Source organism: Panthera onca, chromosome D1 (assembly GCF_046562875.1).
Source record: "Panthera onca isolate mPanOnc1 chromosome D1, mPanOnc1 haplotype 2, whole genome shotgun sequence".
Classification (NCBI taxonomy): domain Eukaryota; kingdom Metazoa; phylum Chordata; class Mammalia; order Carnivora; family Felidae; genus Panthera; species Panthera onca.
The window spans coordinates 61,863,798-61,888,525 of record NC_138348.1 but is presented as its reverse complement, the minus strand read 5'-3'; the positions used below and the strand labels follow the sequence as shown (position 1 = coordinate 61,888,525).

Below are 24,728 nucleotides of genomic sequence, written 5' to 3'. Positions count from 1 at the left end.
CTTTAGTGTTGCTGATTGACTTGAACCTGAAGTGCCCTCTGCTTAGGGCAAGGGGTACCTTAGCGTGCACCTGAACCCAGGACAGAGCATCACCTTGATTCGTTCTGACATGCTTATCTGGTGCAGAAAGGGGCCCTTGGAAGTCATGGAGACCCCACTCATCTGACTTTGCTTTGAGGGTCAGGCTGCAGCCATTCTAATCACTTCTGATCTGCATGTCGAGCCACAGGTACCCTCCTTAGACCAGGGCTCCTGGAAGCCAGTGGGTGGTCCAGAATAGACTCCAGCTGCAACAAAGGCGTACCACATGTCTATCAGATATGTTCTTGCCCTTTTTCTCTCAAGGTTTTTTGCCTTGGAACCCCTGTTGTAAATGCTGGACCGTGATTATCACGGGGATGAGTCAGCACTTTACAATTTATTCATTCAGCGTGCCTTTATGGTAACCGTGGAATTAATAGTTACCATTTCTTTTCATTACTGTATTCCAGGCACTATGCTAAGCACCTTACGTACATTATCTCTTTTACTTCTCGTAATCACCCTATAAGGTGGCTAGTATCTCCAGTTAATGATAAGAAAACTGAAGCTCCAGAGAAATCAAGTAACTTGATCCACGTCGAAGAGCTTATAAGTAGCAAAGCCAAAGCTTGAACCCAGGGCTGTTTGACATCAAAGCGTAGTCTCCTCCTATTACCTACTATTTGGAAGAGCACTCTGAAGAAGCCTCATGATGTCTCAGTTCAGGGAGATGCTCCTGGAGGCGTCAATGTTCAGGATTTTTGTGGTATATAAAGTGGGAAGAAAAAAAAAAAGTGTCTGAGGTGTTGGAGGGAACCAGCAACTGCAAATATATCCGAGAACTTGTAGGAAGCAAAAATACTGCCTGGAAAACCAGGCTTGCAAAACTCAGATAAGCAAGTGGCCTTTACTAACAGAGGTGTGCAGTATAACAGTAAAAATGACTCATATCTGGGCTTGATTCAGAGATATACTTGGAGGCTGTATCTGTGAAAAGAGGGTGTAAATTGGAATTTACAGCTCAGCTTTGCAAATGTACCAACGCTTCCTCCCAGGTAGCAGGAGAGAAGCCATTGCTTGCGTGAGCAAGAAGTCCACCTAGCTAATTTGCTGTTGTCTCCCCCACATTCCGTAAATATTGACTGGGGCTATGGAGAGGAGTGGCACGTGGTCCCTTCCCTGTGGGAGTAGCGGAAGCCCAAGGACTTGGCACTGGAGCAAGGGCCGTTGCTTTTCATCCTCCAGAAAGTGGTGACGTAGGAATGCGTGCACCCTTTCACGGACCAAGGACGAGGGAGGTAAAGTGAGTTACTGGAGGCCACCCAGCCAGTTTGTAGAAACCAGCAGGGAGTCAGGCCTCTCTTGGGCCATCTCTATCTCATCCACCATTGCATTCCCAGCACGCAGTGTACAGGACCTGGCACAGAATAGGCACCCAGTAAACGTTGAATGAACGAACTGGTTCTAAGTTTCTCTGTCTAGATGGGAGTGTATATGAGAGAGGGGGAAGGGGAGAAAAGAAGGACCCTCTCTGCCTGCCCTCTATCCTCCCTCCTGGCCTTAGGAGCAGAAAGGAGACTCCATTCAGACCAGAGGAGACAATGGCTCCTTAGGAAGGTCATGTCTCTTTTGGGGGTTGTGAGTGATCTTCCACTGATAAGTCCCAAAACACAGATCTTCTCCCTTGGGAACCTGGGAAAACTCAAAGTCCCCTTTCCTGGTGGTCTCAGAATGGAAGGGATGAGGGAAGGAAAACAAAGAGCCCAGCTGATGCACCTGGAACTCTGGCTCCAGGTAAGTCAGTAAAGGGCCACATAGGCCCACGGTCTAGACAGCCCAGGGTGATCTGCTATGATTTTTGGCACACAAATGTCCTCCACACTAGGTTTATGCTCTTGGATAGACTGCCCAAGCCACTCATGAGAGCCGTTTTACTAAATAAGCCTATACTGAGCACCTGGTTGGTTGTAGGGCCTGTGATCACCAGCACAGAGGGGACAGGGATTTTTATACCTACCAGGAGAGGCAAGATGGGGACATAAGTATCCCAACTGTAAGGGAGAAGGAAAAGCTGCATGGTCCAGGTTACCTGCTGTTAGCATTCAATCAAGGAAAAAAGAACTTTGGGGAGGGCAGATCAAGGAAGACTTTCTGGAGGAGGTGGAAATTGAGCTGAGCTTCAAAAAACAGAGAGGATTTGGACCAGGATATTCCTTATCCTCATAGGAGAATTTCCTTCTAGAAGTTAGGTTTTTAGATATATGACTAGTGGTCTTATACATTAAAATCTCATTGTTTCAGGACTCTTGGCAGTGCTTCTAAAGCCTTATCAAGCCAGAGCTTGGCATCCTGACTTAGTCACAAAGAAGATGTCTGTAGGCATGCAGACCAGCCTGTTCTGACCCAGCCCTCATATGCTTGCTGTCTGAACTGAGGGGTTTTATTCTGCCTATGGCCATGGACTGAGATAGTTGGGCTGGTGTCTGTTATATGCAAAGGCACTGTGGTTGGTAGACAGAATTCAGGCTTTGGATTAATAAGGACCCATTTAGTGTGACGCCTGGATGGCCCAATTGGTTGATTGTCTGACTCTTGCTTTCAGCTGGGGGCATGATCCCAAGGTCGTGGGATCAAGCCCTGTGTTAGTCTCTGTACTGAGTGTGGAGCATGCTTGAGGTTCTCTCGCTCTCTCCCTCTGCCCCTCTTCCTCAGTTGTGCTGTCTCTAAAATTAAAAGTGGCGGGGGGGGGGGGGCACCTGGGTGGCTCAGTCGGGTGAGCATCCAACTTCAGCTCAGGTCATGAGCTCATAGTTCGTGAGTTCAAGCCCCACATCAGGCTCACTGCTGTCAGTGCGGAACCCACTTGGGATCTTCTGTCCCCCTCTCTTCTGCCCCTTGCTTGCTCACGCTCTCTCTCAAAAAGAAATAAATCTTTAAAAGATTTTAAAAAAAAGTAAAACAAAATAAAATAAAGGACCCCTTAGTTTTGCAAACCTCAGCTTCCTTGTCCTTAAAATGGGAATGATAATAATACTGCCCTCTAGGGGTTGTTGTGGGCATTAGATAAGTTAAGGCTGTAAAAGTACACAGTTAAGTGCTAGTGGCAGCAACTATCAATATCCGTTAGGTAAAAATGCCACAAGGAGGTTGACTCCTGCTGGGAGGCCTGGAGCAAGGGCTAGGTCACCCTTCTCTGCTGGCCTCCTGATAAGCCTCAGACATAGTGGTCCAATCCCTCTCACCACTTTGGAGCCGTGAGGACTGCAGCCAGCAGCCTGAAAGGCCAAGGGTAGGGGGGACACTCGGCCAACCCAGGAGGGTGCTTCTGCTGCTGGCTTCTGTCTCAGGCTCCAAACGTCTCCATTAAAGTGATGCCTGAGGACGGCTGGACAAAGCAAATGACCCTGCTATTCTTGCCTTCTCCCTGGTGCAAGGCTGTCTGCTCTCTGCCTGTTTTGCTTCCCATGCTTAATGCCTCCCATTAAGGGGGATTCCTGCTAGCACCGCATGGCACATCTTCAGAGGGTACGAGGCACATTCCTGGGGACCGTCTTCATCAGAAATGAGGTTTTAGCCACTAGACTGCCGCAGCAGACCTCTTGGCCTCTGGGGGAAAGGTGTGGCAGGAGTCAAGGGTAGAGGGAGGAAGATGATGAAAGGTAGGGTTGGATTCTGCAGGGTGGGTGGGTCACACTCTGAAGGGCTTGCCAGACCCTGTGTGGGCTTTATCTTGAAATCTATTTTTCATCTATAAATCTGGTGATGATAATACTTATTGTTCTGAGTAGTTGAAAGGAGTAAATAAAAGATGTATCATAATTCCCTTGTCTGTAAAGTGAGGATAAAAATAGTACCTGCTCTTTAGTGGGTCATGAGGATCAGCTGAGTTTAAACATGGAGAGGGCTCAGAATAGTGCCTGGCACACAGTAAGTGCTCAGTAACTGTTAATGATGGTTTTTAATAACCCCCAGGTGGTTTTTAATTCAGCTCATTCCCTTTACTCAAAATTCATCCCTCCCCCAGGCTATCACTGACCACTTAGCCTAAAATTTCACCACAGCCCTCACATACCCAGGCCACAGGCCCTTTCCTGGCTTTCTGTGTTCTCAGATTTATCACCACCTTAGTAAACTACATGTTTTCCTTACCTTGTTTGTTTCATTTTCTGTGTACCATTGTATACTTTCTCAACTTTTAGCATCCATTGGAATCAACTGGAGACTTGGTGAAATCAGATTGCTGGGGCCCACCCAAGGGCTCATGATGCAATAAGCCTGGGCCAGGGATCCAGAATTTTCTCTTCTAACAAATTCCCAGGTGATATCGAAGGGGCTGGTCCTGCACCACACTTGCAAAACACCACCCACTAAGTATTAAAGAAACTGTGTGAAGTGGGTGACGTCAGAGGCTACTTTTTTTTTTTCTAATCTTGTTTATTGTCTCTTTTCGAATTTAAGCTCCAAGGGGACAGGGATTTTGTCTGTTTTGTTGATGTGCCCCTAGCACCGAAAATAGTAGGTACTCAGTAAGTACCGTCTCCCCACCGTATGGACACGCATGGTCCGCCGCGCCCGTCGCCGCCCGGCCACTCCCGCGTGGGCCTCGGGACCAGGCCCGGCCGTGGCGGTGGCCCGGCACCCCGCTGACCGCGCATGTTTGTGCCCTAGATCACCCGGGCGGCCTGCAGAACCACCCGCGGCTCCGGACGCCGCCGCCGCCGCTCTCGCACGCGCACACGCCCAACCAGCACCACGCGGCCTCCATCAACTCCCTGAACCGGGGCAACTTCACTCCGAGGAGCAACCCCAGCCCGGCCCCCACGGACCACTCGCTCTCCGGAGAGCCCCCCGCCGGCGGCGCCCAGGAGCCGGCCCACGCCCAGGACAACTGGCTGCTCAACAGCAACATCCCCCTGGAGACCAGGTGCGGGGGAGGGGCGGGGCCGAGCAGCGGGGGTGGGCGGAGGGGCCCTTCCGTGTGCCCCCACGGCCGTGGTCCGGGAGGCTGGGGTCCAGCAGCAGCTCCGAGAGGCGGCTCTCTGGCCACCCTCGAGAAGGGGAGCCAGGCGGCGGGATGGGCGTGGGGCAGGAAGAGCGGGCGCTTGGGAATCGGGCAGCCGCAAGGTCCAGGGCTGGCCTGCCGCTGACAAAGGTATGAGCCGCTGCGTGCCCTTTTTCCTTGTCTACGCGGTGGGGGTGCTGCTCGCTGGAGGAGGCCGTTGTAAAAGGAGATGAGAGCTGAGTGTGTCACGGGGAGGCAGAGGGTAGGCTCCTGACCAGTGTTAAATTGGGATCCACATCTCCGCCTTTCCCTACTGTGATTTGGTCACCTTGTGCCTGGCCTGGGACCTGCCTGGCCTGTGGTGGGTGCTCAGGGAAGGCTCCCTGTCCTTTCTCCTCTCCTTCCCTCCCACGGACTTCTCACCGTTCTCCAAGCCCTATAATCCCTAACATTGAGACACCATCAACTTTTAGTTACAAGACCTTTCATACTTGAAATGTGATGTAATCCTCACAACTTTACCAAGGCCTTGTTGTGATTTGTGATCCCGTTTGGGAGTTTTGGAAGCTGAGAATCAGACTCGGTGACTAGTTCAGGTCACATAGACGGTGGATGTGTGTCTAAGATGTGAACCCAGGATGCCTGACTCAGTGCGCAATGCTATTTCCCTACACCACAGCCACCTTCTCCTGGTCTCCCCTGGCCTGGACCTCTCCACCTCTGCATCCTTCCAGTCTTGCAGAATGCTCCCTTCCCTCCAGGGACTTCAGTCAGCATCAGTTCTGTAGCTGCCCTCCTTCCCTCTGGTTAGTCACTATTTTACCAAAATGAAAATGAGGGGTTGTTTTGTTTTGTTTTGTTTTGTTTTAAGATTATACAGGCATACAAACTCACTGGAGAAAATGCAGAAGGATATAAAGACAAAAATTAGATTTACCCATAATCCGGAAGAAAAGCAAAAATAAGGTTAAAAACAGAGAGACAAACTATTAAGAGACTCTTAAATACAGAGGATAAACTGAGGGTGGCTGGTGGGGTGTTGAGTGGGGGGATGGGCTAAATGGGTGATGGGCATTAAGGAGGGCACTTGTTGGGATGAACACTGGGTGTTGTATGTAAGTGATGAATCGCTGGATTCTACTCCTGAAATCTTTACCACCGTATATGTTAACTAAATTGAATTTAAATAAAAAAATAATTAAAAAAAAGATTTACCCATAATTCTTACCCCTCTGTTGACTTTGGGGGACATAGCCTTTCCCTACTTTCTCTAGAGATGAAGTGTCCCAGTCTAGCACAATTAGAACCTCTTCATCTTCTACCCTAAGTAGTGGGGAAACATAGATTTTATTTTCTCAAACTCCTGTTCTTTATCTGCGAAGAGGACAAAAGTCATCCCACACTTAAAGAGGTGAAATTAATTTACACACGGAACATGTACCCATCTGACTCTATCTGGCATTATGACATCTGCACGTTGAGCTTGTGGGATCCAGTGAAAGAAAATCAACATCCTTTTGTGCCCTTTTACTCCTGTAGAATCGCTTTTCCAAAAGCAAATCTCTTAGAGATACAGCCCAGCTCGCCCCACCCCCAGTCTCTTAATTAATATTGTTTTTGTTGACCTCCTCTAAAATCATGTGTGAGTTTTCCTGACATGCCTCCTTGGCTCTCATCAGTGACAGAGCTGGATGATCATATGCCATCCCACCCAGGGTAGCTTAATCAGATCCCCATTAGTTCCCGTGGGCTTATTGAATGACTGCACGTGGCTGAAAGAAGTCAGCAAATAATCGATGGTTCTGATTCTCTGCATGGAACACAGTAGCCACTCCCTCTGGTTGGATGTTCATTTTTATCCCTTAGTATCAAAGTAGGTGGTTCTCTGGGTTTTTCAAGGGAAAGGAAGATAGAGGACCAGCAGCAGGGCATTTTCCTGGTAGAGTGGTCCCAGCTGACCTCTCTTGCCTCATCAGCCAGCCGACACCTGCCTTTCTGACCCTCTGTCCTCCCACGTCCATTGTACAAACCACACGGAACTTGGTTTTCTTTGTCCTTCCTTCTACTTTATCGCACTTCGGAAATAAAAGAAAATCACTTGTATCTACCACCAAATGTAACCATCGTTAACATGCCAGCATATATATATTCATATATACTATTTTATGTAAATCTATACAGATATGTATATTTAACATCTGATATATGTATGAGTGTGTGTGTGTGTGTGTGTTTATCAGTCTTCCCCAAGATGCCCACCCCTTTCATGCCTCTGTGCCTTTGCACATGCTCTCGTACAGTTGTCCGCCAGAGCTGCCCTCCTTCTTACTTCTTGGTCTTGCAAAGTCCTACTTACTCTTAAAGACCCAGATGAAATGTTTGAGGTAGGTCTCCTCTGTTACCCCAGAGTTTTGTGCAGCTAAAGATGGTCTAAAACCGGGAGACGTGCCTAATACAGCCGGTAACACATTCAGAATTCTGGGCCTTAATACTGACCTTTCCTGGTTGATGGCACAAAACCAACAAGGTTGAAGAGGGGTTGGTGCCCCATCTGGCAGACAGAACTGCAGATAATTTTGACCAGCATGGTAAGATAGGAATAGCACAGAATTCACAGTCAGAGGACTTGGATTCCTGTCTTGGCTTTAACAGTTACCGGCCCAGCAAGTTCATGAAACATCCCTGACCCTCGATTTGCCTGTGTAAATTGGGCTAAGAACTCAGGCCTCTCCGATTGGGAGGAAGTGAATCACATAAGAAACATAAAGCATGGTGCCTGGCATTAAAAGACACACTATAAAAATGATTTCCCATGTTTTTTCATATACATCATCTTCCCATATCAACCCTGTAAAGAAAAAAGTCTTGAAAAAATATTTATTGAACTCCTGCTCACCCGAAGAGTTGAGAGGAAATAGGAGATTGCACCTTTTTCTCCACTTTGGAGAAGGAAGTTTGGCCCCAGTGCTCTGAGTACATAAGTGATGGTCCTTTCACTGAAGCTAGTTGTTCATAGCACAGGTTTTAGGGCCAGGCAGATCCTGTGCCCACATCCCCACCCTGTCTCTCACTGGCTGTGGTCCTAGACCTTAAATTTCTTCATCTCTAAAAGGGAGAAAATCTTAGTAACTTCCTGTTCTGATTCTCTATTGCTGCATAACAAATGACTGTCAAACTCTACCAGTTGATTAGACTTCACAGTGTGAGTCGGGAGTTCAGGAAGAGCTGGGTCTTCCTGACCTAGGGTCGGTCAGTGGTACTAGCTGTTAGCTGGGCAATCTGAAGGAGCCAAGTGGCTTGACTCGCATGCCTGAGCCTTGGAGAAGAAGGCTGGGTAGCTGGGCTCAGCGGACCCTCACCCTCTAACGTGGTCTCAGGACTTCTTCTCCCAGTCTTCCCAGCAGGGAGTGGACTTCATATTCAGTGGCTCAGAGCTCCATGGCACTGAGACAGAAGTCGCCGATCCTTTTAAAGGCTTGGTCTGCAACGGCATAGTGTCCCTCCTGCCATCGTTCTGTTGGTCAGAGCAGTCCTAGGCCAGCCAGCTTCAAGGAGAGGGACTTCTCAAGGGGAGAGTGCCAAAGGATTTTCGGCCGCTTCTAACCCACTGTAGTGCCTCCTGAGGCTGTGATAGCAATTACATATGATCAGGCCTGAAAATGTCTTGGCACGCAGTAAGTGCTCAACTGCTTACCATGTAGTGCTTGTTACTCAGGAAATAGTCACTGAATGCCTACTGTGTGCCCAGTGGGCAATATGTCTAAGAGAACAGACTCTTGCACTAGGGCAACTGCTGTGATAGAGGCACATACCAGGAATCTGTGTTTTAATTGCCTCCGGATTTTCAGCGGGCAGCACAGGGCTTGCCACATCATGGGTACTGGAAAAATATTAACACGCAGGTTAAATGAATGAACAATGGAACAGATGAATGAAATGTTATACCTAACTTGAGTGGGGAAAAGGAAGACTTTAGTGGACCTGGTGCTGTGGGGCGGACTGTCGAAGAGCAGGCAGGATTCCCCACGTGGAGCCAAGAAGAAGGGGTGTGAGGGAGGCACAGCCTGAGCAGAGGCCTGAAAGCCCTAGGGAGCAGGGCCTAGTTGAGGCGGTTGTAGCCAACAGCCTTTAACCAAGCGACACCCGAATGGGGAGCCCCGTGATGCCAGAGGAACAGTCACAGGCCCTTCTGTAATTGTCGCACTGAGTCTATGTTGAGAGTCAAAAGTGAATAGCTGAGAAAATAGCATAACAGCTGGCAGAATAAGCAGGAGGGGGTTAGATTTCATGCTGGAGACAAAGGCAGGAGGGCAAGTGAGAGGGAGGACTTGGTTAACCCACTGCCTCTAGCACCTTCCTAGGGTTAACGGAGTCCCCAGGGGGAGACCAGGCCTCCCTGTGATTCCCAGAGCTGGGGGTCACATGTTGCTTTGAGGTCTGCTAGTGCATCTGTGGTCCATTCTGGTGGGATCCATGTGTTCAGGGTCCACTATACCCTGGTCCACTTCTTTCACGCTCTGTAGCATCAAATGCTTAATTGATTTCATAGGGATTGTCTGATTAATAGCCTGTCAGGCTCCTGTCAGATGAAGGGGAAGCCAGAGCACGAGGCTGCCAGACCCCTGCTCTAGCTCATCTGATCCCAGGCCTGGTTTGGGAGCCTGAGGCCCGTTGTGTGGTCATGCTCAATTAGGGGAATAGCCCCATCTACCCCTCAGGGATGGGAGGCCATCCTGGTGGTCTCCAACCCAGGCTTGGTATAGTTCCCAGAATAGCACACAGTACCTTCTAGTGGGCCAGGCCAACTCCTGAGCATTGCAGGAAATTGGGGTGGACAGTTGTCCCTGTCATTTGATGATTTGGTCCCAGGCATGCAGAAAACAGAGCCACTATCTTAGAAGAAGCTCATGGTCTTATGAGGAAGGCAGACCCATAAATGAATGAACGAAGATGGCACTTTGGATAGTGCTCTGACTTGGGGGGTGGTCTTAGCAGAGAGGAGAGTGTGGCTCCCTCTGTATGGGGGCATCAAGGAACAGTCATACCAAACACTCATGGGGCCCTACTGGGGCTCCTTAGAGGGAAGCACGTAAGAGACTCAGCACCTAGGATTTTTATTGGGAACTGGTCACACAGGCACCTTATGCCTGGCAATGGCCCAAATTCAGACACCCAGAAGGAAAGCAGGTGTTTGGCATAAACCATATTGTTTGTACATGTAGTTTAGACACAGTGAGTCAGCCACTCGCCAGTTAATGGTGGGAACCCTCCGGAAAACCTCAGTCAGGACTGCTATGGTAACTGCTCTGCACAGGTAGGTAGTCTTATTATCATCTCCACTTTAGAGATGAAGAATCTGAAGACGGGAAAGTGAAGTAACTTGCGTAAGGAAACACAGCCAGCAAGTGGCAGGGCCAGGATCCACACCCCGGCCAGCTGGCTCCAGAGGACCTAGCTGCTCTCCAGGGCTGCCCTCCTGATTATTTGGACCTGCATCGGGAGGAGATTGCAGGGGAGAAAGGAATTCTCGGGTGAGGGACAGCTGTGCAAAAGCACAGAGCTGAGAGAGCTTCGTATCTTGGAGAGATGGCTAAGAGTTGGGGGACACGGGAGCACATGGGCCTCATGGAAATGCATGTAAATGAGAGTCGGCAATGGAGGGCCTTGAGTTATAGGAAGAAGAGGTGGGTATGGGGCCTGAGGGTGGCAGAAGTGGGGTGAGTAGTTACGAACATCTTTGAAATAGGAGAGTAACGTTATGGGATTGGCCTTTCGGAAGGATCACTGTGACCTGGAAGACCCGGTTCATTTTTTGTTGCTTTTGTTCATTCATTTGTTAAATGCTGGCTCTATCACAAGGTCTTTATGGGGCCTTGGCCAAATCTCTGACGCCCTGCACACCTTGGGGGTGTCAGCTGTAGAATGTAGCTGGACAGCTAGTATAGCATGTAGCAGAATGTCCTGTTCTGCTGGGTGGCTGCCCCAGGGCTTTGTGGGTGAAGGATGGCCAGGACTCGTGGGCTCGCGGTGAGATGAGCTGTTGAGCAAGGCAGTCTGAAGACCTGGCCACTGTGACTTTCCGGCCACGTCCTTCCCAAAAGCTATTTGTTCTGTCCTCGGAAGGCGAGCTCTGCCTGCCCTGGGCTGGACCTAGAATCCCTGCAGGCAGCTCAGGGACTTGCCCGAGGCCTCCTCTCAGGCGTAGAGGGGAGACGGTCCCCTCCCCACTGCAAGGAGAGCTGTGAGAGCAGAATGCGCTTCACTACATCCCCTCTCCGGGGACTCAGCAACTCTCTCCTGAGAGGCAGCTGGAGGCAGTGACGTTGGAGGAATGTGGTTTTCAGTCCCAGCTCTACCTTTCAGTTGCTGTGTGACCTTGGGCAGTCACTCATCCAATCTGGGCCCCAGTTTCCATATTTGTTAAAATGAGGTAACAGTACCCACCAGTGTGCGGGTCCGATGAATCTAGGGTCCACACCCGAGTTCCCAACAGCAGCGAGCTGGAGACCAGGCAGGACTGTGATTTAAGGAGGCCTCGGCAGCATGGGCCTTCATTAGGAGAGCCTTGTAACTTTTGTTTTCCAGAAGAACTGGAATCTCAGAGTTGGGAGCGGGAAATGGGCAGGAAATTTGGGGAGGAGCCTCGAACTAGGAGCCCAGACACCTCGGCTTTAGTTTCAGCTCTGCTGCTAAGTTGCTCTGCGCATATGAGCAGGACACATGTCTCTCTGGGTCTCAATTTCCTCACCAATCAAATGAGGGCTCATCGACTCAGAACTTAGTTTCAGAAGCACAGAATAGGGGCATTTCAAGTCAGCAGTAGCATTCTAAACTGGCAGTATTTTCAGCAGGTGCTAGCGTCCCCCCAAATTCCCGAGTGACCTAAATGGCTAACGTCTGAGTTAGCGCCAACGTGGAAAGCTCTTTCAGGGAATCTGGCATAGTCTGACTCCAGAAACCCTTTGTTCCAGTGCACTGCCTCTTCCCCTGTCCTAACAGATCTGCACGTTTGAGAGATAATTGCTCTCTTTTCTTAAATTACAGAAGTAGAAATAAAAACCACTCTTGATCCAGACACTGGAAAATCTCACTATTAACATTTCAATTTTTATCCTTTTTGTCTTTTTTTCCCTGAATATATTTATTTTGGATGGGCTTTAAGGTACACGTTTGACTCTCTGAGAGCCCAGTCCTAGCCTAGCGATGCAAGCCAGCCTCCCAGATGTACGCAGAAGCGTACCATGCAGCCAGCTGCTGGCCCCAGGGAGGCACCAAGAGCTCGTCCTGGGCCTCTGGGCAGAAGTGGCTAGGGCCTGCTCAGGCTGGGCCATAGGGACTGTAGAAAGACTGGAAATTCCCTCCTGAACTACAGGGAATGAGGGAAATAATAATAAAACACCACCTGTGCTCCCCTCGATTAAACACCAACTGTGTGCCTGCAGTATGCCAGGGGCGCCTCCCTTCGTATACCCCATCGTTCACAGTCTTCAGCAAATATTTATGGAGTGCCTTCTACTGTGTACCAGGCGCTCTTGTAGACTCTGGGCACATGGCAGAGAACAAGGCAGGTAAGATTTCTACCCTTACGGAACTTAAATTGCAATAGGAAAAAAACGTGTGTGTGTGTGTGTGTGTGTGTGTGTGTGTGTGTGTGTGTGCATACCTGCGTGTGTCTAGTCCAATGGGGAAAACTAAAGCAGTGCTAGGGGCCAGGGGTAATTAGAAAGAGCAGGACGGGAACTATTACAGTTAGCCATGAGAAGGGAAGGAATGGCCCATGCAGATATTTGGGGGAAGGTGATTCAGGCAAATGACAGCAAAGGCTTTAAAAGGCTGGTTGGAGTAGCAGCATGGAGGCCAGGGTATATGTAGCACAAAAAAATGTTATTGGAGGGGTAGCAGGGGGCCAGACGTTGTATACCCTGGTAAGGACCATGGTTTTATTCTTAGGAAACCATTGGAAGGTTGTGAGTAGAGAAGTAGCATGATCTAAATTATATTTTAGCTTCTATAAGGAGAGTGATTATCCCAGTTTATGAGTGCTCAGAGAGATAGACTCACCACCTCATGGCCGGTGAATGACGGAGCTGGGACCTCTTTGACCGCAGAGTCTTCTGTGCCTTCCCTCATCACAGGAGGCCTCCCATGAGGAGACCACCTGTGGAGGGTGGGGGCAGAAATGAGGCCACTCTGAAGGACTTCCGCACCCCTGTAGTTCCTCTCAGACCCTGTGGGAGGCCCCGGGGGCCATGAACACAGCCAGAACAGCCTGGTACCCAGGCTGCTGGGCCCAGACAGCTCAGGACGCTCTCAAAGGGGAGGTCCCCACCACCACGGCGGTTCTCAGTGGCTCCGGCTGCTAAACTGTGTTGCCTTGTGTTCCCACTGTCCCCGAGGGTGCTAATGAAAGTGTCAACAGCCCCTCCTCATTTGGTATGTAAGGCCGGCCCTGGGGGGCAGACCCACAGGCAAGGCGGTGACACGGGCTTGTGAGCTGTGGGATCAGACAAACCTGCGTTCTCTTCCAGCTCTGCCGCTTGCTTACTCCGTGATAGGACCTTCAGAAAGTTACATCTCTGATCTTTGATTTGCCAGCCTACAAAGCAAAAATGATAGTGCTGACATTGTAATGTGGGGACTAACATTTACGTTAGATACAGAGTTCTAGAACAGTGAATAAGCTATGGTAGATGTAGGGCAGGTTAGCATTAGTACTTCTAGAATATTTGTTAGTGTTAGTGCTAATGTTATGTAAATTAGTACTAATGTTCCTAAATTGGCATTAGAACTTCTATGATGTGTGTTTGGCCCTTACAGATACTTCCAACATTACTCATTTGGTCCTACGTCAACTTTGTGAACTTAGTATTGTTATCCCCATTTTACAGATGAAGTATAGGATTGGAAGAGGTTGAAATTTTTACACAGTCACACAGCAAGAAAGTGGCAGAAAAGGGACTTGAATTTGGGTTCTCTGGTGCTCAAGGGCCTGGTCAAAGTCAGCAGGAAGGTCCCTCGCAGGGCCGAACCCAAAAGTTAGCTCTCGGCACTCAAGTCCTTCCTTGGGGTGCATACGGTAGGCTGAAGCCATCACCGGCTCGTTTAAAACTGTGCACTACACGGTTTGTAAGTGAGGGGACAGCAGTGCGTGAAAATATCAGGAAACAGGATCCAGCACACTCCAGTATGAATGAGGCCAGTTAGCAGGCACGATGGAGACCCAGAGGGCAAGTGTGTCTGTCTCCATTCTGCATTAGAAATGGGTGCTGTCACAAAATGCATTGCCCTCAGTGTACATGGGGGGAACAAAAGACACGACGCCCCATCTGTCTTCTGAGGGGCACCGCCCTCACCATTCAGCCATCACCGAGGTCCCTGCTCTGCTCAAGGACCGTGACACTTTAAATATTGTCAGCATCAACCTGGGGGTTTGTGAGAAATGCAGATTCTCAGGCCCCACCTCCATCTTCCGACTCCGAATCTCTGGGGTGGGCCTCAGCAAAGCACAGCTCTCCAGGCGATTCTGATGCTTACTCGAGTTTGAGCACCACTGCTTGAGAAGAAAATGGCCCCAAATGCTTATCACTCTTTTTTCTTTGGACTAGCCAAGTGTCTCTTGCTATTGTTTGAACAGATGTATAGAAAGTATACATCTTTCTACTTTCTATGTATAGCAGAGAAAGCACAGTCTTTGGAAACAGAAAACCTGAGCTCAAATTCCCGCGTAGAACCTTGCCAGCTGGTAACCTTGGCAAATCCTGTTACCTCTCCACATCTCAGTTTCCTCACCTGTAAAATGGGGATACACCTTCCTTGCATAGCCTATTCTGAACATTTGAAGTAAACGGATGTATCATGCCTAGCTCAGTGCCTGAGACGTAATCAGTCTTCGTCAGTGAGAGCTGTGATTTGATGGCCACAACTGCCAGACATTCAGGTTTGTACAGAGAATGCTCCCTCTGGATGCTCTGTGCCAGGCAGACCCCTCGCACATGTGGCTTGCACACAGACCCATCGCCTGGCAGCCTTGTCCCGCTGATCTCACGCACAGCCGCGGCAGACAGCCACTTTGTGTGTTTCTCTACTATCCCCCTTCATCGATGCATGACTCATTGCTTCATTCATGTCTCCATGTGTGCGTAGAAACCTAGGCAAGCAGCCATTCCTAGGGACATTGCAGGACAACCTCATTGAGATGGACATTCTCAGCGCCTCCCGCCATGATGGGGCTTACAGTGACGGGTAGGTGACATCCCCATGTTCTTCCTCTCTGTGTATGCTGTCCCTGTGGCTCCTGCACTCGCATGCAGACCCTGAGACCTTTCCCTGGGCTCTCCTGCGGGAAGTGACGATGCCATGTTGCATGCCCATCCCCAAGAGTTTCTCCTTGAAGTACCCTGTCTTCAGCATATTAACAGCGGCATTGTTAATATGCAGCTCCCGGCATCTCATTGGCTGCCTCTGACATTCTGAGAGACATCTCATAGCAATTTTTATGCAGCATAGGCCCTATATCATATGTATTGTAATCCCAAGGATGTGTTCTGTGACCTGAGGCATCTTGCACCCCAGCAGAGTGCAAGATTGCTCTAAGGTTTCAGGGGGAAGCAGTGCAACCAATGCACCCCATTTCCCAGGCCGTGTACAAATTCTCCCGTGGCCATGGTTAAAGACAAGCTGTGGAGGATTTCCTGACACCTAGTTTGGCCACAACCATGTGCTTTGACCTGCCACGCTGCCCTGAAGACTATGGCTAGGCTGAGGATGCATTTGCCTACCTGTGCTCTCACACGGCTTTTGCGAGGAGTTTGGAAGGCAGCAGTCTGGCTTCTGAAGGCTTTTGCTGCCATCGGTTGTATAACAGCCACTGGGGGACTCAACCATGGCAAAACTTAATGGTGGTCTCTGAGGTCCACCCCCGAAACACCCTTTAAACAGAACGGTTTAAAGGGTTTCATACCTCCACCAAGGTACACTGGCAAAGTAGGTATTGGAGAGAGAAGAAACATTCAGGTTCCATTAGCTCCAGGATGCAGAACAGGATTTTAGACACATTCCTAGTTACCGCCAGTAATTTTAGAGAACAGCTAGTATAATACCCAAGAAACAGCATCCCCACCCCAGCCCTTCCCCGGAGAGGGATCTCCACACCCAGCCAGCCTTCTGTCAAGTCGGTAACACCTTCTTCCTTGGCCCCGGGTGGTTTTTCCCACAGGGAGGACTATCCCATTGTGTTCCCCGGACGCGTGTGTTCGTGTGCCCTGTTATGTGGTCTGGTACATGATTCTCCTTTTCTCTGTCCCTCCTGTCTTCTCTGTGGTGATTCTCCAGGCTCCTCTGCATGCTTCTATTGCTGCCTCTGTCCTCCAGGTTGACCTTGGTCCCAGTGAGCCTGCAGACCCTGATGCCCTCTGGCTTCTCTCCACCCGCAGGCACTTCCTCTTCAAGCCGGGAGGCACCTCCCCACTCTTCTGCACCACCTCACCAGGGTACCCGCTGACGTCCAGCACGGTGTACTCCCCCCCGCCCCGGCCCCTGCCCCGCAGCACCTTTGCCCGGCCAGCCTTCAACCTCCAGAAGCCCTCCAAGTACTGTAACTGGAAGTGCGCGGCCCTGAGCGCCATCGTCATCTCAGCCACGCTGGTCATCCTGCTGGCCTACTTCGTGGGTAAGCACCTCCCTCGCCCCAGCTCCCCTCGGCTCCCCTTCGCTCAGAGGGCAGCACACAGCACACCTGTGGGCACCGCGGGCACCTTGCCGCCCCGATGGCCAAAGCATACGTGGCGAGCCACGCAGCCCTGGGGCGCTGGCCTGCACCCCCTAAACTGTCAAAGTCATCTCTCTGGGACCCTCTTCTGCTCCCTGCTTGTAACCAGGAAGGAAGCTGAGCAGCTGCTCCGTCCTGTGTTGGATGCCTAGCAGTAGACGTAAGCAGTCACCGAGACTGACCTTTGAGGTGGTGGTCTGTGGCGCCAGTGTCACAGATTGGAGTCATGACAAATGAAATGACCAGTTGGAGAGGCTGGACAGCAGGCAGGCCTCTCCTGCTAGTGCCACGTAGCCGCAGTGAGGAGCAGGAAAGATGTGGGGTGCCCTGGGGTTGGAGGGAAACTGCCAAAGATTGGACTGAGCTGACCTCAGCCAGGAAGCATGTCTCAAGGTGACAAGAGGCTGTGACGAGGTGGTCTGAGGGGACTGTGGGAGCCCAAGTCCAGAGCGCAGCCATGGTCAGGACTGAGGAGCAGCGGGTCCCCACTAGCAGCGAGAGTTGGCTGAGGGATGCACGGAGACCCCAAACAGCGCTGACTGGCCTTCTTGCCTGACCCCAGGCCACCTCCACGATGTAGGAAACTCCTCTTGGCCCCTACTTTGCCACCACAGGATGCCACCCATTGGATGCTCTTTCGACGTATTCCCCCCACAGTCAGGTTTCTTGCTTCCTTCACCCCCATCTTTGATCTGCTCCCAGGGAAGATGTTAATCTGAAGAGATCCATAGGCACCGCTTAGAGTCCGCTGCCTCTTTGTAAATCAGCCCATTAATAAAAGCATCCAGAGGGGTTGGCTTAACCCTCTGTCCTTTCCAGCCTCCGAATTCTGTCATTCTCGGGTTTAAGGTAGGTCAAGCCAGCTTGAGAAGTCCTTGAAGCCATGCTGAGGAATTCTGAGATAATTCTGTATGCAAGGGGGACTTTTCCAGTGTAAGCCCGGTAAAGAGAAACAGAAGTAACTGGCACAGGCCAGAGGAAGACAGGGTGTCGTCCGCGGTGGAAAAGAACCCTGTCATCGCATAACCCCCTGGGTTACTGTGGATGAAAAAGGGCTGTGTGCTGAGGAAGTATGTGCAGTCACTAGGAACGATGAACAAAACATGGGCCCCCGCTTGTTCAGGAGAAGTGATTTGAGCATGGATTGAGCATTCCAGATTTGTGGATTTTACAAGTAATCGGGAAGGCGACAGCCCCTCAAACAGGGAGGTCGCCTTAAATAGCTCCACCTATAGTAAGCTTTCGTCAGTATGCCAGATCTCTCTCTCCCTTGTGACGACTGGCACAGAGAATTCCATGGCTTCAAGGCCAGGTGGGCATACGTGTTTCTTCCCTTCTATCTGATTGCTTAGTTGATGCTGTCTAGAAAGCTGTGTTAAGAAGGATCCCGAGGGGGAGCCTGGGGGGCTCTGTCACTTATGCGTCTGACTCTTGACTTCAGCTCAGGTCGTGATCTCATCATCATGAGATTGAGCCCTGTGTTAGGCTCCTCACTGGGGGTAGAGCCTGCTTAAGATTCTCCCTCTCCCTCTCCCCCTCCCCTGTGCGTGCTGGCGCTCTCTCGCTCTCTCTCTCTCAAAAAGAAGGGTCCTGAGGCTATATTCAGGATCAATGGGAAAGGGTCTCTGTGATCGATTAGTAATACCTATCATGGCCACCAGAATGGAGAATATTGATGGCACACCAGGCCTTTGCCATCCCTACTGTGTGTTAGTTGGTAAAAGGAATAGCCAAACTGGGAGAGGCCAGAGCCCTGTGAAAGGGCCCTGATTGATGTAAACTGGGTTACAGGTGAGGGCTATACAGTTCCAAGCACCATCACTCGGCATGAAAGTTTCTTCCTGTCACCACCAATGCTGTGTCCCTGGTAACCACTAATGCAACTCTTGTTTTTGACTGACATTATCATATTTCCTAAATGAGTAGACGTTTGAACGAGGACTGTCCCTGTTCATCGAGAGTCAAGTAGTTTGCAACATAAAGACATCAACTTACATTGAAGTTGGAAAGTTTATACTGTAGCCTCATTCAGGGAGAAAGAATAAATCTTTGTATGATTATGCAAACTCTCGTCCGTTTACATCCCATGGGCTTCTATGGGGTCAGTTTTCAGGAATCTAAAGTTAGATAGGATCTACCAGGAGGTAGTGAGCTCCTTGTCATAGGAACGATGCAGATAGAGCCCAGTGACCACATAGCAAGGATGATTCCAGTGCCGACTGAGATTTTTCACTGGATGGCCTTTGATTGTCCTTCCAACACTGATAGTCTTTGCATCCATGATTTTGTGACTTCTGTTTCTCATTCGGCAAACCATGCAGGGTACCTCCTTTGGGCCAGGTACTGTGCTAAATGTTAGGGCTAAATACATGATCCCTGCCCTCTTGTTGTTGGTAGCTTTGGAAAGGAGACAACTGTGTTAGCCGTGATTGAAGCAGCTCAGGGGCTATGGGAATACCCACCGCCAAGAGCACTAGGGGAGGCTCCCTGGGAAGGATGATGATGTAGCTGAATCCTCTAGTCAGAGTTAAATTGGCAGGAGACATGCAGAGAGTGGATGTCAAACCGAGGGAAGTTTCAGGTTTAAGAGAGGACAGTGTGGTGGTAAGGCCATCGTCTGTGTTTGAAGCATCTGAGGGGTGTTGGAGCTAATGCAGGAGAGTTCGGTAAGATTGTGAAGATGACCTCAGAGGCCAAGTGATGGACCTTCCCGGATGGGCACTGGGGAGCCACTGAAGGGTTTTAAGCAGTGGAAGCAGTGGCAGAATGTAGTCAGACTTTTATTTTAGAAAGAAAAGTGTAGAGGAAGGAAGAATAGGCCCCATCACAGCAAATGGGTCAGGAGAAGCCAAGGGCATCGGCTAAGACAGTAGCAGTGTGGGTGGAGAGGAGGAGTAGGCTTTAGGAGAATTTGTGTCTCATGTTAGGAGTGGTTAGTTCACTGATAATGTGTCCTCACATAGAATAAATACATCCTTCTGGTAAAACCCTCTCTCTGCAGAAACTTTAAGACGGGACTGTAGATTGCATATGCAAGGGCCAGGTCAGATAGGCAGAACTGGAATGTTGCCTTTGTTCCCTGGAGACTCAGAGCTTACACCAGCCTCTGACAGACCTGGATTCCATTCCCAGCTCTGCCACCTGGCTGCTGTTCACCCCTGGGCAACTCGCTTCTCTTTCTGAGCCTTGACTTCCTCATCTAGAAGACAGGCACGACCCATCACGTCAGGAGGATGTGTGTGAGGCTGAAGTACGCTAATGCAGGTGAAGGCATTGCAGGTGCATTTTCCTACTTTTCCTCAAGGGCTGGGGCGGCATCCTTCGTGCCTGGTCCCCTCCAGCTGCCGGGGGCAGAGGATGAGCGTCTTGTTGCTTGGTCGTAATCACAGCCTGTGATGACTAACTTGGAAGGAACTTTCAATTATTAAAAATCAAATTAATTGTCTCAGCCGAGCACAAATATCCTTAACAAAGACTTTTCCAGCCGACCAACCGATCTAATCAACAGGCAAAAGCACAGATACTTAATTAGATTTTTGATGAAAAATTGTGTTTAATTTCAAGTATAATCAATTATTAATTACTGTAATGAGTGAGTCTGACTGGGTTTACTAATTAACTCATTTAAAAATTATGAATAACCTTTTCATTTGTAATTATTTTCTACATCCTATCAAGCTCCAGATAAGAATCCTATCACTTCACCAGCACAGGGGGAGTCGAGAACAGGGCGGGCAAGAATTGTTCTTTCTCTGCTATCTGCTCGGGGCTGCCATATCTGGAGGGAACCCTGACAGATCCATTTGACATTCGGTTTTTAGTTCAAAAGTTTCCGTTCATTTGCAGAGACACCTGCGGTTACTCTCCTGGGAAGATCACAGCCAGCATTCACCACCCACAAAGGCTACAGGGCCTGGGGCCTTGCCTCTGGGCTGTCTTCCCCCCTGGGGGGTGTTACTTGGCCACTCTAGTTTGGGTGGGTAACCTAGGAAGGACCTTTAAGAATCCACGGGGCATCTCACCAGAGACGTGATGTACATTTTTGTCTCCAAAGGACACCCTTTCGGAGAGGTAGCTGTTGACCATGCGTGCCTTGTTTTACTCACCATTCTCCCTGTGATGGTTTTTGAGTATTGGAACACTCTCCGCCTTTTCCTTTCTGAAGATAAGAAATGTGTTTGCAGAACAAAATAGGGAGAGCATGATAATGAGGGGAAGATTAGTTAAAAGTCAAACCATGAAGTTTGTGCAGCCATGGCAAATAATGCTTTATTTTATAGCAGCTAATTGTTTTTAAAACGCTGTCCCCACAAAAGGCAGTGTGGCATAGTGTGGTAAAGATAATAGGGGCTGCTGTGGTCGTTCATAATGAGAGCACTTCACTTAGCTTTGATTGTTTGCAGCCCACATGCCCCTCTCTGTTCTGAGCACTTTGCTTGTAGTTTCTCGTTTTCAAATCTCCCAACAGCCCTGTGGATTATTCTCTCCAATTTACAGATGAGGACACTGAGAACCTGTGAACTGGAATAAGTTCCCACCGTCACCTGGTAAATGGCAGGACAGTGGTCATCCCCAGGCACCCAGGCTCTAGGGCTGATGCCTTTAAATTCTTTTCCTCTTTCGACTTCACGTTCCTAAACTTTATGCACTAACTTTCCTATCATAGTACTTGGTATTTAGAATTTTTGCTGTGTGCCCAGTGTTGGTCCAAGCCCATCATGTCATATCTTTGAGCACTCACCAGTTCTGTGAGATAAGTTTTATTTTCTGTTTTTTCTACAAGAGGAAACTAAAGCTCACAGAAGGTAACAACTTGCCAGGGTCCCAAAACCAGTAAAGAATATAGGATTTTTAAAGGCCATACTCTCAGACACTGTGCTGGGTTCACAGCTTGAACAGATGGTGTAGAATCAAAAGACCCCACTCATGTCCAGCTCTGTCACTTGCTGACTGTGTAAACTTGGGCAAGTTGCTTAATTTGTCTGAACCTCGGTTTCCACTTTGCTTATGGCTCCTATAGTGGGTGTGGCTGGAATGATTACCCCATTTTACGTGGGAGGAATTTATAGCAGCATGGCTGAGAGCATGGGTTCTGAAATTAGGCTGTCTGATTTCAGATCTCAGCTCTGCTGCGCATCTGTCTTGTGACCTTAGGCAAGTCTGTTTAACCTCTATCAGCCTCAGTTTACCCATCTGTAAAGCGAGGCTAATAATAGTGGCTACTTCACAGGGCTCTTGCAAATTCCAGTAAGATAATTTGCATAAAGTACTTAGACTACTGTCTGGGACCTTTAGCACTCAATAAAAGGTAGATACTATTATTGTTGTTAATAATATTCTTAGTACTATTAGCATCACATGTGGAAGAGTATTTGTAAGTCTTGACCGAGACCTTGGACCAGCCTCATCTCATCTCAGTGCCTGCGGGCTTCCTGGCCGGTGTTAGTCACTGGGGCAGCCGACAGAACAAGCAGGGAGACCTGTCAGGAGACATTTGTAGGGATGTGTCGCTGTTACAGGGAAGCAGCCTAGAGAAGAGTCATTACCAGAAAGTGCCTCGCGTCATTTCTTTAACTCAGACAAAAGTTGATTTTTGGTTCACTGACAGTCGCCTCTGTCCAGGTAAGACTGACAGGTTCCCCGGCGTTCTGGATCTCTATGTGAAAAGCAAACACGGGGTATCACGGAAGAGCTGCGGATTCCTATCTCCAGGACTCCTCAAGCACCTGTCTTGCCAAATAGGCGTTTGGAAAAGGGGCACAACAGGCTTGCTAACAGTACAAAAAAGCAGGACTAGTTTTACATTTGAATGGAGACCTGAGATTGCCCTGGGACTCTCTTCCACGGTGGGTACAGGCCCGCCCCGCGGAGAAAGGGTGCCGCTCACTATGCTTTCTCTAAGGCAGTGAGGTGTTCTCATGGAATTCTGCAGAAATCTCAGCTCTGCCACAGCCCAGCTGGGTGACCCTTTGGAGCCTTGGTTTCCTCATTTGCAAAGTGGGGAGAACAATAGTACTCCCATGAGAGATGATGCTGAAAAACCACAGGGCATGTGAAAAAGGAGAGCTCCCTTGCTGGTGGCCTTGGGACACTGTTGGAAGCCTTCCTTGGACCCCAGTTTCTCAACCCAGGATGGGGTGGGAGTAGATGATCCCGTAATGTCCTCCCCAGGTTTTGGAAGGAGGAAGGAGGAAGGAGGAAACTGAACCCGGACGTGGGGGTGTGGCGGCCTCTGTGCAGCTGCTACGACAACATGCTCAGCACTGAGGGCTCCTTCTTTTTATTTCTTTTATCTTTTTTTTTTTTGTAAGTAGGTCACATTTTCACCTCCACTAGCAGCTGATGTTGGATTGAGAAAAAAAAAAAAATCAGAGCCCTTGCTTGAAGTGGTGATAGTTCGGTGAGAACGCTGCTAAATTTAATTGCTGCTTTACAAAAGGCAGCTGTCAGAGTGCTTGCTTGTTGGAATATCGCAGTCCTTGGTCCAGAAGCGCCTGGGTCATCCAGTTCTCGGGGTTATCTGGGCAGTGCTGATGGAGGCGGGCTGGGGCCCCGAGTGCCACGTGTGCAGACTGGTGTGGGCTCTCCTCGCCATGTCTGACTGACATTCCACCACACAAACCCCACTTCAGGGGCTGGCTGGTGGCAGTCCAGTTAGGGGGTCATGAGGCATCCCTTCTCTTTAGGGGGCGCGTTGCTCACTCTCCCCTCTCCTAAAGTCTGTTCTCTGCTGCACGCTCGTCCGGAGCACAAAGCCAGGCACAAGGGAGCCCTGCTCAGTGAGACTTGATGGGATAAATGACCTTGCAAGGTGGTAAAGCCTGCCGAGGGTATTTTGGGTGGAAGGAAAATACAGGCAAAAGCACGATGGCAGAAATGTGCACTGTATGTCCTGGGGCTCGGGGGCAGGTGACATGGACATGACATGAGTAGAGAAAAGGTCAGAAATGGAAGCCAAGGTGATATTACCCCCTCCTTCCCTCAGTTATCCCATCTGGTTCAGCTCTCACGGCATCAGCATCTCGGGTGCCATTTGCTTCATAAGCACAGGCCTGTTGCCCTTTGGGCCCGGGTGTTACTAGCGAGCAATACAGCTTATTTTCTCTCCTCTCTCTTTGACTTCACATCAGGCCTTTTGGGTAGATTTACCTTTATAGCCCAAAGAATGGGGAATGGAGATGATTGAACTTGATGTTTTAGGGGGAGGAAGAAGTGGTAAAGATACAGGATCCTGTATTAAAGCTTTTCTTTCCAAGATTGATTCCTTCATGCTGCTCAGTGGGAATGGCTAATAGCAAGATATATATAGATTGTTCTCTTCATAACAGACCCCAGACAGGTATCCTCCAGCCCCCCAAAAGCAGGACTTGAGCCTGGCGCGGCTGTCTGCCGTTGTCTGAGGTGCCACCGTGTGGAGGAGGGGCTCACTTGCTCTGTGGCGCTGCCGAGGCCAGAACTGGGCCCGCAGGGTGAAAATGACACAAAGGCCGATTTGGGCTCTGTGGGAGGAGGCTTTCCTAACAAGACAGCGGCCTGTGTGGAGTAGGCTTCTGTGTCTGGAACGAGAGGAGCAAGGGTAGGTGCCCAGCGGGTCTCGTTCTATTGTCCGTTGTCCTTCCGCCCTTCCTTGCTGTACCGCGTGGGCAAGGACTTCATCTCCTTAAGATGCCTTCCCGTCTGTAACGTAGGAGGAAGCAGGCAAACAAAGGAGTAGCCAAAATGATTAAGGCGTTCAACATGTGACCGCTCGGCATGAAAAACATCTTCCCCGCTCTGCAGCTGCCCCTCCGCCCCCCGCCGTCTCCCCACCCTCCGATCTCCTCCACGGGTGGAACCAGCCAGCAGCCGGCAGACCCAAGGAAGCCCACTGATCCAGACCGTGTGGGTGAGCCTCCCAGGCACAGAGCAGGGTGGAGAAGGGGAGAGCAGGTCTGGAAG

General features: G+C 49.8%; 1 protein-coding gene across 4 annotated transcripts in view; it reads left to right on the top strand.

Moving 5' to 3' along the window:
• Positions 1-24,728, top strand: part of TENM4 (teneurin transmembrane protein 4) — a 2,903,849-nt gene that overhangs the window by 2,665,788 nt on the left and 213,333 nt on the right. For all 4 annotated transcript variants that reach the window (XM_078433056.2, XM_078433057.2, XM_078433058.2 and 1 more), the window contains 3 exons: positions 4,690-4,945; positions 15,167-15,265; positions 16,456-16,691. In XM_078433056.2, coding sequence (XP_078289182.1) covers positions 4,690-4,945; positions 15,167-15,265; positions 16,456-16,691 — 591 coding nt within the window. The remainder of the gene's footprint in view (positions 1-4,689; positions 4,946-15,166; positions 15,266-16,455; positions 16,692-24,728) is intronic.